This window comes from Zeus faber, assembly GCF_960531495.2.
Source record: "Zeus faber genome assembly, chromosome: 8".
In the NCBI taxonomy this organism is placed as follows: Eukaryota; Metazoa; Chordata; class Actinopteri; order Zeiformes; family Zeidae; genus Zeus; species Zeus faber.
In genome coordinates, this window is record NC_137195.1 from 3,015,688 (window position 1) to 3,032,550 (window position 16,863).

Genomic DNA, 16,863 nt, shown 5'->3' on the forward strand with positions numbered 1-16,863 from the left:
GAAGAAGAAGAATCTTTATTTGTCACATGACACACCGCACTACAACAACATATATACACACACACACACCCGCATGCTTTTGGGTGGTGCCGGTGAAATGAGGCCTCTGCATTGATCTGGGGCCACAGCCAGGAGCAGTGGCAGCATCGTCGACGCCCGGGGACCTGCTGACGAGTGTCCATCGCTGGTCAGATCATGATGGGTGCATGTTTTTGGTCCTTACTGACGTGAGGTGGAGGAAACCCCATGTGAGCACGGGGAGAACATGCAAACTCCACCCAGAAAGGCTCCTATTGGGGAGCTAACCCGCCCGGAGCACGTGAGGCAGCAGTGCAATGATTTGTGGAAGTGTAAAGGAGTCAATGAAACATGCAGTTTGTGAACATTTCCCCTTCAATACAACACGTAGAAACACTGTCTGACACTGTCTGTCTAAAGTTGTTTTTTGAAGCCCCAGGTGAACGCACTGAAGCACGGTGAGAAGTGGTGAGTTTCAACAGTGTGTCCAGCAAGTTGGGTACGAACACTTAAAAGTGATGAAAACGGACATTTTAATAACAAGGCCTGGCATGAAACGTACTGATCGATCCCTTAAGTTAGAAATGTCAACATTAAAATGTCAAATATCTGAATATGGAATGAAACCACTCGTGTCCTGACAATGGTTACCTTGGCAATCAGGAGCCAAGAACATTCCATCCTGACGTCATTCAGTGTTCCATGGACACACACACACACACACACACACACACACACACACACACACGCACACACACACACACAGCTGATAACAGTGAATCATTTAGATTCCACACATGCCTTTCCATTTGTTGTCATACTGTTGATGCTGCCATGGAAACGTGTGTGTGTGCGTGTGTGTGTGTGTGTACGTGTGTGTGTGTCACGAACGCACGCACACACGCACACACACACACACACGCACGCGCACACGCACACACACAGTGTAAAACATTTAAAAAACCTCTGATCTTGTCGCTTTAGGAACTGTATCTGATCTTATCTCACGTCCTGTAGAATTGACATGATAGCACTAAAACACAAATAAAACCAAAACGCAAATATTTATTTTCCAACACAACAAATCCATCGATAGCGTTGCATAGAAAGGATCATTTGTTTGCCACACCCCTGAGAAAATACACAAATAAACTACAAAGTAATAAAAAGTCCAAACTTTCACAGAGGCACGTCCTTAGCGTGGTGCACTGGTGATATCCATCAGTTTGACGTACAAGTCATCAACCTGGTTCAGGTACATCCATTACCCACAATGCATCTGGCATCAGTCGTCGGCGTTACGAGCGCCTTGTACCTCAGCTGCGGACGCTGGGCCCTGGACGGACGGCGTTCCCGCTCTTCTCCGCGCCCTCGCTCACTTCCTGTCGGCCAAGATGGCCGCCCACAGCCGGCACAGCATGCCGCCCCTGGAACGCCGACGTACGGAGAGATACCGGAGCTCCGTCAACACCAGGTCCTCAAAAAGAGAGGCGCTCGCGCCATCCGCCCGTTCTTGATTTTCATGTTTCATCATGTTAAACGTGTTTATTATAGATTTGTTTTTTCTTTCCGTCCTTTTCCGTTTGTTCCCTGCAGTGGCAGCAGCACTCACCTGAGGCCGCAGTACACCAGGTCGTCCCTGGAGGCAGCGTGGAGCAGCGTGTCCACGGTGAACTGGTGAAGAAGCAGCTACGGAGAGAAAAAACACCCAATCGGCCATCATTAGTTATTATACTTTAACAATTTAGGTATAAATAAATTATATATAGTATAACTATGATAACTACTTTAATTATAACATTGTTTTTTAAAATAACTGCTATGCTGGGCACTGACCTAGATGTAAACACTCGACCAGAACCCCCCAGCAGAACCTTAAAAGGTCATTTGAGATGGTACCTTCTGAACGGTGATTTGAGATGGTACCTTCTGAACGGTGTCCTCGTCCACTGGAAGGGCCTGGAGCCAGTCGACCAAGGCCTGGGCCTCCTCATCGGACATTGAACCCTCTGCAGTGGAGAGGACAAAAAAAAAAGTCCATTATAAATAAAGCTTTTCTCACTCGACGACAGCTCACATTTTTACATTTTCAATATTGTCCCTATTTTGTTCCTAAGTTACTTTAATTTTCCCTATTCCATGTGAAAAGGTGGAAGGATCACTACTGTGACAAAATACCAAATTAAAATGAAGTCACTTCCACAAACATGTGTCTTGTGTGTCTCAGTTGACCGGGAGATAACTGTCATCCTTACAGTTAACCTCTCAGTTGACCAGGAGATAACTGTCATCCTTACAGTTATCCTCTCAGTTGACCAGGAGATAACTGTAAGGGTGATTAGTCCTCAAATTGGGATCTCCCAAAGCGTGAAAATAGTCAACAGACAACATTAAAATGTTCAAATGTGAGCTCTCACTAGGAGAATGGTGATCTCATAGTGTACAGGGTGCGTGCTGGCCAGTCAACCCGGCAGAACTCAGTTTGACACCGGCGTCGTCCTTTAAAGATCCAAAACGTTCGCAACAACAGACGGTCTCTGCCGTCCAGACGAACCGGTTGTTTTATTTCCCTCCACACACCCAGAACCCAGATCCCAGATACGATACGATACGATACAACTTTATTGGTCAGTAGGGCACTGAAATTCATTTTGCTTCCCTGGGAAAGGCCCATCAAAACATTTAGGACAGACAGGTATACAATCACTGGAGTGACAGGAAAGGACATGAAGTACAAATGGCTCCTGGCATGACAGCACAACCGTACGCAAACATCACAGATGACAGATTAGTCAAGCACAGGTGGTGACAGGATAAACACAAGTACAGACACATGACATGGCACAGCACACAGATACACCCAAAAAAAAACAAAAAAACAGCACAGATGACATGTAAGACAAATTACAAAGACATATGAAGACTAATACCCATGAAAACATAAAAGGCTCTGGAATCATTTTTGTTTGTTTAGTAGTAGAATGGACTGATGTACAAAGGAGTTTTTAAGCCTATTTCGATTGAAGGAGGGACTCTGAAGCGCCTATTTGAAGGCAGGGGCTGATATTCATTGTACAAAACATGTGTCAGAGTCAGAGGAAATCTTCATGGTCAGCCTAACCCAGCTGTTGCTATGGGCTTCTTGAAAGGCTTGAGCTACAGGAAGTCCAATGATTTTGGAGCAAAGTTTTAACTGATTTTGAAGTTTACTTTTATTTTTCACTGTGAGGCTGCTCCACCAGGCGGTGCTACAGTAGAGCATGATGCTCTGAATTACAGAAGTAAAAAATAAATACACAATTTTGACTGCTGGCCCCAAACGATTTTAATCTACGGAGAAAATAAATACGCTGCTGTATCCAGAAAATCCATGTGAGGGGTCCATGAGAGGTTCTCATCTATCATGACACCTAAGTATTTATATGCAGAGACTTGATTAATTTCAACATTGTGAAGAAGGAGAACCAAAGTATAAGATGGGGGTTGATCTGAAGCTGAATCATTTTTTCGATCAGTATGTCTGGCTGAATTGTAGAGAACGCCGCTGAAAAATCAAGAAAGAGACCCCTAACCCATGTTTTGGGGGAGTCCAGATGTTTGGACACTAGATGCACCAGTGTAGCCACTGCATCTTCTGTGCTGCGCCCTTGCTTATACGCAAATTGAAAGGGATCTTGGTGATTCAGTGCGGCTCTGTAAAGACGCTGGACCAAGATTTTTTCCAGAGATTTCGTAATGACTGATGTGAGGGCTATTGGTCTATAATCGTTGTGTTCCTTCGGGCATTGTTTCTTAGGGAGGGGCTTAATGTGTGAAGTTTTCCAAGCTTGAGGGATGTAGTGTGTGTTAACTGACAGCTGAAAAATTGGTTGCCACACAGGGGCTAATTCCCATGCAAACAATTTTAAAATAAGGGCGCTGCTGTGGTCAGGTCCAAGGGCTTTCCTGGGGTTGTTGCGAAGGAATGTGCTCCTGACTTCTTCCACTGCTATGGTGACCAGTTCAGTGTCAGTGGGTGTGATAGGCCTAAACAAATCTCGTTTTGTTGGACGAGGACAAACCTGTAATCTTTTTCATGTTATCCTCTATCCTCTTTTAGGGTTTTTCTCTCTGAAAGTCTCCTCCGATTTGTGTCTATGTGCTACCTTGGCTTCTCTAAGCTTGTTTTTCAACTCCCTCTCCAACTGTTTGCAATTTAAAGCATCCTTGTTTTTAAACGCCCTTTTCATTGAAATGATTATATTCTTGATGTCTTTGGACACAAACTTTTTATTTGTTTGGATAAATCTTAATTCTCTTAGAGGGGATGACAGATTGAACACAGAAATTAATGTAGTCATTAGTAACCATGGCAGTTTCATCTAAGGAGCATGGGTTGTGGAACAGAGACCAGTCGGTCAAATCAAAGCAAGCTTTAGGCTTCTCTTTGGCTTCAAAGGACCAGTCCCTTATTTCCCTCACCACCGGTTTACTGCTTATAAATTTTGATTTATATGTTGGCATTAAATACACCACATTGTGGTCAGAGTTGGCGATAGTTGGTCTAATTCTGGATGCAAAGGCATTGTTAACATTCACAAAGCATTTATCAAGTATTTTATTTTTTCTTGTCCCATTTTTGACTACTTGCCAAAAGCCAGGCAGTACACTGTCCAGACTGCAGTGATTGAGGTCCCCCAGCACAACTGCAGGAGCGTCTGGATGTTTCTGTTGCATTTTGCGGACAGAGTCCGCGATGGTGGCGGCAGCAAGCGCAGCCTTGCCACTCGGTGGCACATACACCGCGCACAACAGTACTGATCCGAATTCTCGCGGAAGGTAGAAAGGTCTTAAAGTCAGACAGAGCAGCTCAACGTTGGAATCGCAGACAGTCTCTTTAACGGTGGACTGACGGCACCAGAGGTCATTGATATAAATACAGATTCCTCCGCCCTTACATTTCCCTGAGTTCTCATCTCTGTCCAGCCGGGTCAGGTTGAACCCGTTTATCTCGAACAGAGAGTCTGGCATGTTGGATTGAAGCCAACTCTCGGTAAAACATAGAATCGATGCTTCACGGAATTCGGCACAGTACCTTGTGTAGGTTCAAACTTTGTCGATCTTATTGTTCAAGGAGCGAAGATTTGAGAGAATGATGGAGGGTAACGGTGGTCTGGAAGATCTACGCCGCAGCCTGTTACGAACTCCACCTCTCCACGATCTTCGGGAGCAGAGGCGATGGTTTATGGCGCAAGGCAATCAGAACATCCCGACTGTAGTGCAAGCTGTGTCGAGGTACGATCCCAGTTACTGTTCGCTCCTTCATGTCCATGATTCGGCCGTGTTGTACAATGCCCTCCTTGGCCGTGGCAACAAGCCACAGAGACAGTAAAATCCACAGGTGGCTCGTCTTCCCATTCACACTCATCCACAAACGACGATCGACATAATTCGACGTACGCGGTAGACTCGGACCCGATGAACACGTATTACACACAAAGTTAAGAACTTTGACGGGCTTAAAGCCAGGATGCGGTTCGCAGCCGTGCAGCGCACCGGAAGTTGGAAAAGATCCCAGAACCCAGATCCCAGAACCCAGATCCTGTCCGCATCCCACCCGGGTGTGACGACCCACTCTGTGTGGCGAGGAACTCACTAAACGACAGACAAATCCAATGATCTGACCTTGAAGACACAACGTTCCAGGAGCCTCAGCCGAGTAGATACTGCAGTAGACAGGGTTCCGTCTGGCATTACTGGATTGAATTCAAGGACTTTTCAAGGACCTTTTGAAGCACAATGTTTTTGTTCATTTTTAAGGTGATCTTTTTAATTTAAGGAGCAACAGGCAACATTTGCGCCGCACTGCGATGTTGACATTTCTCAACCGACTTCAGTGAGTGTTTTTTTAGGATGCATGTGGAGGAGGTCGCTCCACTGTCCACGCTTCACTCACGGTCGTGCATCGGTTGAGGCACTTCCTGCGACGCACTGACGTGAATCCTGCATTTTCCCGGTGGCGCTCCCGATGCCTCGTGACATGGAGGCTTTTAGGGAAACGATCTAAACGTGCACTGTGCCATCAACATGAACTTCATAACGAAAGCAAAAGCAAAAAAGTTGTCTATTGCTCTTAAAATATAATCTTAGTCTCATTGTCTCTAGTCTCTGTTTTTTATTTCTTTACAATTTGAATAACAAAACCTGCGGGAATATCACAGGTTTTAAACCGTTCAAGCACTTTCAGCCCAAAAGGGGCTATTTTCAGGGATTCTAGTCCTCATCCGTTCACTCAGGTACTACGGCTCGTTAGGAACCACGCTCTACATATGTATTCATCCTGTGCAGTATATGCAGTATATGTATATATATATATATATATATATATATATATATAAAGTCCCTTCTGGGGGCGAGTACTCGCGGCATTTTATGACAGACGCCATTTCAAACAGACTGTATGTACAATTGTTTTTTTGTTCTAAAAATGTTCTGGAAAACACGGAAAAAGACGTTTTATTATATTAAAAATCACAAAACTAGTATGTATAAACATATATATATGTATGTATATAAGCTGTTATGTGGTGCATATAGTGTAGCCAGTATGGTTTTGACCTCCTACACAGTAGACCCAGGTTCGATTCCCTGTGTGAACTTATGTTTTTTAATAGGTTTTTCATAAAGCCTTGAGTGAACAATGTTTTTACCAGTACAGACAACAACGAGGAGGATAAAATGGATAAAGACAGACAACCAAAGTGATATTCCACTTTATCACTTTGGTTGTCTTTCTTTATCCACCCTTCCGGGGATGGTAGCTCAGGAGGTAGGGCTGGTGGTCTAGTCATCTAAAGGTTGCTGGTTGGATCCCAGGCTCCTCCTGCTAGCATGCTGTAGTGTCCTTGAGCAAGACACTTAACCCCTCATTGCTCCTGATGGCTGCGTCCGTCGGTGTTTGAATAATTGTAAGTGGCTTTGGATAAAAGCGTCTGATCAATGACTAAATGTAAATGAAATGTTCTGGTTGGTGTCGTTTCCTGCATCAGCACCACCCTCTGCACTGGGATGGAGCAGTTTGTCGCGCAGCCGCAAAAGGGAGGTTGAAAAACAGACGTTGTAACGTCTTGTAACGTCAGCGACTCCTTCGCTTGATCCCTGCAGGTGTTTAGACGGCGGTGGAAGCCAAGACAGCGACGGGCTGAAGGAACCTTCCCGAAACAAGTTCCTGGGACTAAAAGTTTCCGGGGCCGGAGGCGGAGACGCAGCTCCAGGTGTATTTGGTGAATTGGTTTGGTGTCATTCACCTGAAGCTCTGCAGCTCCTCATCAGGGAACTGATCTGGTCCTGTTTCCTGTGAACAGAGTCTCTCAGCAGATCCTGGTACTGCCTCTCCTTCTCACTCAGCTCTGTCAGCAGCCTGAAGAGAGACAGGCAGACAGGCAGGCAGACAGGCAGACAAAGAGACGAACAGAAAGACAGACAGACAGGCAGGCAGGCAGACAGACAGACAGGCAGAGCGACAAACAGAAAGGCAGGCAGGCAGACAGGCAGGCAGGCAGGCAGACAGACAGACAGACAGACAGGCAGAGCGACAAACAGAAAGACAGACAGGCAGGCAGACAGACGAACAGACGAACAGAAAGCAGGCAGGCAGGCAGGCAGGCAGGCAGACAGACAGACAGGCAGGCAGGCAGACAGAGAGATGAACAGAAAGACAGACAGGCAGGCAGGCAGACAGACGAACAGACGAACAGACGGACAGACGGACAGACAGAAGAACAGAAAGCAGGCAGGCAGACAGACAGACAGACAGAGAGAGAGATGAACAGACAGAGAGGCAGGCAGGCAGGCAGGCAGACAAATAGGCAGATAGACAGACAGGCAGACAGACGAACAGAAAGACAGGCAGGCAGACAGACCAAAAGACATTTTTTTGTATTCACATTCACATTCTGTGAGGAAGTGCACAGAGCAAACGATGTGTTTATGTTATGAATGAATTCAACAAATCAAACCATAAGTTTTATTATATTACACATAAATATTTCATCTAGAGATTGACTTAAAAATGGATTCCACTGTCAGTTCCCTCCAGAGTAGAGCTTGACATGGAGGAAGGTGGAGATAGAGGTGGAGGAGAGTAGATGTAGGGTAGAGTGGAGCTTGAGTACAAGTTGAGGTTCAGTGGATTTAGGGTAGAGGTAAAGGTAGAGGGAGGTAGAGTAATGGTAGAGTAGAGTAGAGGTACAGTAGAGATGTAGTGAAGAGTAGAGGTAGAGTACAGTCTCATAGAGGTGTAGTAAAGGTAGAGTACAGTGGAGGTGTAGTGGAGATGTAGTAGAGGTAGAGTACAGTATAGTAGAGGTGTAGTAAAGGTAGAGTACATTAGAGGTGTAGTAGAGGCAGAGTACAGTAGAGGTGTAGTAGAGGTAGAGTACAGTAGAGGTGCAGTAGGGGTAGAGTACAGTAGAGTTATAGCAGAGGTGTAGTAGAGGTAGAGTACAGTCGAGGTGTAGTAGCGGTAGAGTACTGTAGAGGTATAGTAGAGGTAGAGTAGAGGTAGAGGTGTAGTAGAGCTATAGTAGAGGTAGAGTACAGTAGATTTGTAGTAGAGTACAGTTGAGGTGTAGTAGAGCTATAGTAGAGGTTGAGTAGAGGTAGAGTACAGTAGAGGTGTAGTAGAGGTAGAGTACAGTAGAGGTATAGTAGAGTACAGTAGAGGTGTAGTAGAGGTAGAGTACAGTAGAGGTGTAGTAGAGTACAGTAGAGGTATAGAAGAGGTAGAGTACAGTTGAGGTGTAGTAGAGGTGTAGTAGAGACAGAGTAGAGGTATAGTACAGTAGAGGTATAGTGGAGGCGGAGTAAAGTAGAGGTGTAGTAGAGGTAGAGTACAGTAGAGGTATAGTAGAGGTACAGTAGAGGTGTAGTAGAGGCAGAGTAGAGGTAGAGTACAGTAGAGGTATAGTAGAGGTACAGTAGAGGTGTAGTAGAGGCAGAGTAGAGGTAGAGTACAGTAGAGGTACAGTAGAGGTGTAGTAGAGGCAGAGTAGAGGTACAGTACAGTAGAGGTATAGTGGAGGCAGAGTACAGTAGAGGTGTAGTAGAGGTAGAGTACAGTAGAGGTATAGTAGAGGTACAGTAGAGGTGTAGTAGAGGCAGAGTAGAGGTAGAGTACAGTAGAGGCACAGTAGAGGTGTAGTAGAGGCAGAGTAGAGGTAGAGTACAGTAGAGGTGTAGTAGAGGTAGAGTAGAGGAAAACCTCGTGGACCTCCAGATCTACCTTCTGGTCTCCAGGCGCAGGGCGCTGAGCTGCAGGCTCAGGGGGCAGGTGGGGATCAGCGGGAGCGAGGTGGAGGAGCAGGGGCTTGGTGCCTCCATCACCTCCACCTCCTCAAACACCGCTTCCACCAGCGCCACCTCCTGGTCAGGGAGGGGAGCTGCGGGAGGCTCCGCTCCACCCGGAGGCTCATTCTCAGACGCTCCGTCCTCCATCTCAAAGGACGACTGAAGCTGTAGTCTCAGCTCTGGGAGAGAGGCCGGTGGGGAAAGACGGGATGGGGTGAGACAGGGTGGGGTGAGACAGGGCAGGGTGGGGTGAGGGGTGACGGAGTTATAACAGAAGGCGAGAGGCTGGAAAACTACTTAAACAGAAGAAATTGAAGAGAAATGTCACAAATGGTCCCAAGAAACTGAAGAACAGAACCAGTTAAAGGTGCATTCCACTGCAAGCCCAGCACAAGACTCATGCACAACTATGTGTCTTCTACTTGGAAAGTTCTGTTTGGTGGTGAGTATATTGGCCCCTATTAAAGTTCTGTTTGGTGGTGAGTATACTGGCTGCTATAAAAGTTCTGTTTGGTGGTGAGTATACTGGCTGCTATGAAAGTTCTGTTTGGTGGTGAGTAAACTGGCTGCTATGAAAGTTCTGTTTGGTGGTGAGTATACTGGCTGGTTTGAAAGTTCTGTTTGGTGGTGAGTATACTGGCTGTTATGAAAGTTCTGTTTTGTGGTGAATATACTGGCTGGTTTGAAAGTTCTGTTTGGTGGTGAGTTTCTTGGCCCCTATTAAAGTTCTGTTTGGTGGTGAGTATACTGGCTGTTATGAAAGTTCTGTTTTGTGGTGAGAATACTTTCCCCGATGAAAGATCTGTTTGGTGAGTATATTAGCTGTTATGAAAGTTCTGTTTGGTGGTGAGTATACTGGCTGCTATGAAAGTTCTGTTTGGTTGTGAGTATACTGGCTGCCATGAAAGTTCTGTTTGGTGGTGAGTATACTGGCTGCCATGAAAGTTCTGTTTGGTGGTGAGTATACTGGCCCCTATGAAAGGTCTGTTTGGTGGTGAGGATACCGGCTGGTCTGAAAGTTCTATTTGGTGGTGAGTATTCTGGCTGTTATGAAAATTCTGTTTGGCGGGGAATATACTGACTGCTATGAAAGTTCTATTTGGTGGTGAGTATACTGGCTGTTATGAAAGTTCTGTTTGGTTGTGAGTATACTGGCTGCCATGAAAGTTCTGTTTGGTGGTGAGTATACTGGCTGCCATGAAAGTTCTGTTTGGTGGTGAGTATACTGGCCCCTATGAAAGTTATTTTTGGTGGTGAGGATATTGGCTGCTATGAAAGTTCTGTTTGGTGGTGAGTATAGTGGCCCCTATGAAAGTTCTGTTTGGTGGTGAGTATACTGGCCCCTATGAAAGTTCTGTTTGGTGGTGAGTATACTGGCTGCAATGAAAGCTCTGTTTGGTGGTGAGTATACTGGCCCCTATGAAAGTTCTGTTTGGTGGTGAGTATACTGGCTGCTATGAAAGTTCTGTTGATGTTGAGTAAACTGGGTGCTATGAAAGTTCTGTTTGGTGGTGAGTATACTGGCCCCTATGAAAGTTCTGTTTGGTGGTGAGTATACTGGCTGCAATGAAAGCTCTGTTGATGTTGAGTAAACTGGGTGCTATGAAAGTTCTGTTTGGTGGTGAGTATACTGGCCGCCATGAAAGTTCTGTTTGGTGGTGAATAAACTGGCTCCCATGAAAGTTCTGTTTGGTGGTGAGTATACTTTCCCCTATGAAAGATCTGTTTGGTGAGTATATTAGCTGTTATGAAAGTTCTGTTTGGTGGTGAGTATACTGGCTGTTATGAAAGTTCTGTTTGGTGGTGAATATACTGGCTGTTATGAAAGTTCTGTTTGGTGGTGAGTATACTGGCTGCCATGAAAATTCTGTTTGGTGGTGAGTATATTGCTGCAATGAAAGCTCTGTTTGGTGGTGAGTATACTGGTTGGTTTGAAAGTTCTGTTTGGGGTGAGTATACTGGCTGCTACGAAAGCTCGATTAAGTGGTGAGTATATTGGCCCCTATGAAAGTTCTGTTTGGTGGGAAGGATACTGGTTGTTATGAAAATTCAGTTTGGTGGTGAGTATACTGGCAGCAATGAAAGTTCTTTTTAGTGGTGAGTATGCTGGCTGTTATGAAAGTTCTTTTTGGTGGTGAGTATACTGGCTGCTATGAAAGTTCTGTTTGGTGGTGAGTATACTGGCTGCTATGAAAGTTCTCTTTGGTGGTGAGTACACTGGCCCGGAAGAAAGTTCTCTTTGGTGGTGAGTATACTGGCTGCCATAAAAGTTCTGTTTGGTGGTGAGTATACTGGCCCGTATGAAAGTTCTGTTTGGTGGTGAGTATACTGGCCCCTATGGAAGATCTGTTTGGTGAGTATACTAGCTTTTATGAAAGTTCTGTTTGGTGGTGAGTATACTGGCCCGTATGAAAGTTCTGTTTGGTGGTGAGTATACTGGCCCCTATGGAAGATCTGTTTGGTGAGTATACTAGCTTTTATGAAAGTTCTGTTTGGTGGTGAGTATACTGGCCCCTATGAAAGTTCTGTTTGGTGGTGAGTATACTGGCTGCAATAAAAGCTCTATTTGTTGGTGAGTATTCTGGCTGTTATGAAAATTCTGTTTGGCGGGGAATATACTGACTGCTATGAAAGTTCTATTTGGTGGTGAGTATACTGGCTGTTATGAAAGTTCTGTTTGGTGGTGAGTATACTGGCCCCTATGAAAGTTATTTTTGGTGGTGAGGATATTGGCTGTTATGAAAGTTCTATTTGGTGGTGAGTATACTGGCCCCTATGAAAGTTCTGTTTGGTGGTGAGTATACTGGCTGCTATGAAAGTTCTGTTTGGTGGTGAGTATACTGGCCCCTATGAAAGTTCTGTTTGGTGGTGAGTATACTGGCTGCAATGAAAGCTCTGTTTGGTGGTGAGTATACTGGCCCCTATGAAAGTTCTGTTTGGTGGTGAGTATACTGGCTGCTATGAAAGTTCTGTTGATGTTGAGTATACTGGCCCCTATGAAAGTTCTGTTTGGTGGTGAGTATACTGGCTGCCATGAAAGTTCTGTTTGGTGGTGAATAAACTGGCTCCCATGAAAGTTCTGTTTGGTGGTGAGTATACTTTCCCCTATGAAAGATCTGTTTGGTGAGTATATTAGCTGTTATAAAAGTTCTGTTTGGTGGTGAGTATACCAGCTGTTATGAAAGTTCTGTTTGGTGGTGAGTATACTGGCCTCTATGAAATTTCTGTTTGGTGAGTATACTGGCCTTTATGAAAGTTCTGTTTGGTGGTGAGTATACTGGCTGTTATGAAAGTTCTGTTTTGTGGTGAGTATACTGGCTGTTATGAAGGTAGTGTTTGGTGGTGAGTATACTGGCCTCTATGAAAGTTCTGTTTGGTGAGTTTACTGGCCTCTATGAAAGTTCTCTTTGGTGGTGAGTATACTGGCTGTTATGAAAGTTCTGTTTGATGGTGAGTATACTGGCTGCTATGAATGTTCTGTTTGGTGGTGAGTATACTGGCTGCTATGAAAGTTCTGTTGGATGGTGAGTATACTGGCTGCTAAGAAAATTCTGTTGGATGGTGAGTATACTGGGTTCTCTGAAAGTTCTGTTTGGTTGTGAGTATACTGACCCCTATGGACGTTCTGTTTGATGGTGAGTATTCTGGCTGTTATGAAAGTTCTGTTTGGTGTTGAATAAACTGGCTGCCATGAAAGTTCTGTTTGGTGGGGAGTATACTGGCCGCTTTGAAAGTTTTGTTTGGTGGTGAATATACTGGCTGCTATAAAAGTTCTGTTGGATGGTGAGTATACTGGGTGCTCTGAAAGTTCTGTTTGGTGGTGAGTATACTGACCCCTATGGACATTCTGTTTGGTGGTGAGTATTCTGGCTGTTATGAAAGTTCTGTTTGGTGGTGAATAAACTAGTTGCCATGAACGTTCTGTTTGGTGGGGAGTATACTGGCTGGTTTGAAAATTCTGTTTGGCGGCGAATAAAGTGGCTGCTATGAAAGTTCTGTTTGGTGGTGAGGATACTGGCTGTTATGAAAGTTCTGTTTGGTGGTGAATAAACTGGCTGCCATGAAAGTTCTGTTTGGTGGTGAGTACACTTTCCCCTATGAAAGATCTGTTTGGTGAGTATATTAGCTGTTATGAAAGTTCTGTTTGGTGGTGAGTATACTGGCTGTTATGAAAGTAGTGTTTGGTGGTGAGTATACTGGCCTCTATGAAAGTTCTGTTTGGTGAGTATACTGGCCTTTATGAAAGTTCTGTTTGGTGGTGAGTATACTGGCTGGTTTGAAAGTTCTGTTTGGTGGTGAGTATACTGGCTGCTTTGAAAGTTCTGTTTTGTGGTGAGTATACTGGCCTCTATGAAATTTCTGTTTGGTGAGTATACTGGCCTTTATGAAAGTTCTGTTTGGTGGTGAGTATACTGGCCGGTTTGAAAGTTCTGTTTTGTGGTGAGTATACTGGCCTCTATGAAAGTTCTGTTTGGTGAGTATACTGGCCTTTATGAAAGTTCTGTTTGGTGGTGAGTATACTGGCTGTTATGAAAGTTCTGTTTTGTGGTGAGTATGCTGGCTGTTATGAAAGTAGTGTTTTGTGGTGAGTATACTGGCCTCTATGAAATTTCTGTTTGGTGAGTTTACTGGCCTTTATGAAAGTTCTGTTTGGTGGTGAGTATACTGGCTGGTTTGAAAGTTCTGTTTGGTGGTGAGTATACTGGCTGTTATGAAAGTTCTGTTTTGTGGTGAGTATACTGGCTGTTATGAAAGTAGTGTTTGGTGGTGAGTATACTGGCCTCTATGAAAGTTCTGTTTGGTGAGTTTACTGGCCTCTATGAAAGTTCTGTTTGGTGAGTTTACTGGCCTCTATGAAAGTTCTGTTTGGTGAGTTTACTGGCCTCTATGAAAGTTCCGTTTGGTGAGTTTACTGGCCTCTATGAAAGTTCCGTTTGGTGAGTTTACTGGCCTCTATGAAAGTTCTGTTTGGTGAGTATACTGGCCTCTATGAAAGTTCTGTTTGGTGAGTTTACTGGCCTCTATGAAAGTTCCGTTTGATGGTAAGTCGTACCTGGCAGCAGCACGGTGATGGCGTCCTGCACCGCCTGTCTCAGCAGGTTGTCCAGAGCAAACATCCAGTGCGGCTTCACCTGCTGCTGACGCAGAACCTTCTTCACCTGAACACCAGGGGGAGGAGTCCTAATGTTTACAACCACACCCAAGTTCGGACTCTATTCGGATGGAGGCGATCGTCCGGTCACGGAAACACCGTATTCGCGGCATCCGATCCGAATGAAGCCCGAAGCACATTTCAGTCGACTTTCATATCGATATTCCGTTCACGGCGACGCCTTAGTTATTAAGAAATGTGTGAAATCACAGTGTGTTTCCATGGCAACTGGTGTCAGGAAACCAGCTGTTGGAGTGGTGATGGAACCGTGCTCGTGCTCAGTCGGATGATACAGCAGAAGGTCTTGAAAACCCTGGAACGTCCACGTCAAAAAAAATACAAAATCTATCTATCCCCCTGTCATCTATACATCCTCTATCCATCCATCAATCATCGCGCTATCTATCTATCTAACCCTCTATATCTCCCTCTATTCATCTATCTTACCATCTACCCCTCTATTATGTATATATCCCCCTTTCTATCTATCGACCATTTATTAGTCTGTCCATCCATCCATCCATCCATCTATCGATCTATCGATCTATCCATCTATCCATCCATCATCAATCTATCTATCTATCTATCTGTCTAATTGTCTATCTATTTATCCATCCATCCATCAATCATCTATCTATCTATCTATCCCTATATTACCCTATTCATCTATATACCCCTTTATCATCTATATATCCTCTAGCCATCCATGAATCATCTATCTCTCTATCCCTCCATCCCTCTGTCTATCACTCTATCATCTATATATTCCTCTATCCATCCATCTATCCTCAATCTATATATCTCTCCCTCCATCCATCCCTCTATCTAAAACCGGGTGGTTCCCTCTGAGGGGACTCACAGCGTCCTGGAAGCTGAACAGCGCCCCCCGCAGGCTGTTGGGCGGCACGGCGGTGGCGAGCAGCGCGGCCCGCAGCTCCAGGAGGCCGGCGCCGAGCTGCCTCTGGTCCGGGGAGCGGATGTTCTCCCGCAGGCAGCCGATCAGCGCCGTGAGGTGCTCCGCCGAGAGGGACGCACCCTCGCCGCACTTCCGGTTAAAGGACGGAGAGAAGGATTCACAAAAACAAAATGATCCCAGAACAGACGCAGATCTGTGTAAACATTGATCATAACATATATATATATATATATATATGTGTATATAACAGTATATATATATATATATATATATAATAATAATATATCCCACTCCTGACCAGGTGTCATTGGAACCAGATGATCAATGTTATTCACTTTACCAGTGATTGTCTATATACTGTATATATATATATATATATATATATATATATATATATATATATATATATATATATATATATATATATATATATATATATATAATTTTTTTTTTTTTTTGCTTATAAAATTTTCTCCATCTTTATATATTTTTTCTGATGTTGATTATTTTCTAGAAAAATGTCTTCCAACTCGTTTTGCTCAGGCTTTGGAGTTTTCACTTCATCATTTCACTACACTACACCAGTATGACTGCATGTGGGGAATAACAATCTTGAAAATCTTGTATCTTGTCCAAGTTTTCCTGTTAAACCCACGATGCAAACATCGGGTCAAAAATGAACCGCTTAGAATTTCGTTTTTTATTATTATTATTTGTAGTAGTAGTAGTATTATTACTATAAAGACAAGCAAATTATTAAGTATATTATATTATTACAAAGGCATGTACATTTTACCATATTTCATTTAATCCTATATTATTTAATTAATTCAAATTATATTATTACAAATTATATATAATACAAACTAATTGGGAAACAGTGAGTTCACATCATCAAAAATACTTGAGAATAAGGAATTCCTGGAATTCCAGATGATGGGAATATTGTGGTTTGAAGCAGAAAAAGCAGGAAAGCCCTCGTGTGGTGTCATGTCATCCTCCCTTTAACCCTCTGACCTGCGGCAGAGCCTCCTGGATGTGGCGGACCACCGGCTGGATGTAGTCGGACAGGATGGTGTGCAGCGTGGCCCGGCGCTCGCTGTCCTTCCTCAGCAGGAACAGACCCGGGTTCTCCCCCGACACCGCCGGGCTGCTCAGGTCGCCCGGGGAGTCGTCCGGCGCCCTGGCCACCACGGGGCGGTGTGGGGACGCAGGCGGAGGAAGAAGAAGGTGTGACATTGTAACGCAAGAAGATGTTATACAAGCTAATATGCACATATTTAATTTGAGAAAACCTGAGTGGGAAAATGCAAGAAAAAACTAAATAATAATAATAATAATAAAAATAATAATAATAATAATTACTATAATTATTATTATTGTCATGCGGATGAAGATATGATTAATTCAATTATATTATCAACTTCCCATATATTTGGAAGACAGCAGA

General features: G+C 44.2%; 1 protein-coding gene across 2 annotated transcripts in view; it reads right to left on the bottom strand.

Annotated features, from left to right (window-relative positions):
* Positions 1-1,065: 1,065 nt before the first annotated feature.
* Positions 1,066-16,863, bottom strand: part of LOC307233648 (mitogen-activated protein kinase kinase kinase 5) — a 40,197-nt gene continuing 24,399 nt past the window's right edge. Inside the window, exons 21-28 of one of the 2 annotated variants that reach the window (XM_080005023.1) lie at positions 16,431-16,596; positions 15,357-15,542; positions 14,399-14,504; positions 9,281-9,524; positions 7,305-7,417; positions 1,945-2,027; positions 1,631-1,707; positions 1,066-1,445 (exon numbers count right to left, since the gene is read on the bottom strand). In XM_080005023.1, coding sequence (XP_079861149.1) covers positions 1,394-1,445; positions 1,631-1,707; positions 1,945-2,027; positions 7,305-7,417; positions 9,281-9,524; positions 14,399-14,504; positions 15,357-15,542; positions 16,431-16,596 — 1,027 coding nt within the window. In that variant the 3' untranslated portion in view covers positions 1,066-1,393. Of the gene's footprint in view, positions 1,446-1,630; positions 1,708-1,917; positions 2,028-7,304; positions 7,418-9,280; positions 9,525-14,398; positions 14,505-15,356; positions 15,543-16,430; positions 16,597-16,863 lie in introns of both variants that reach the window. The other variant, XM_080005022.1, reaches the window with a different exon arrangement.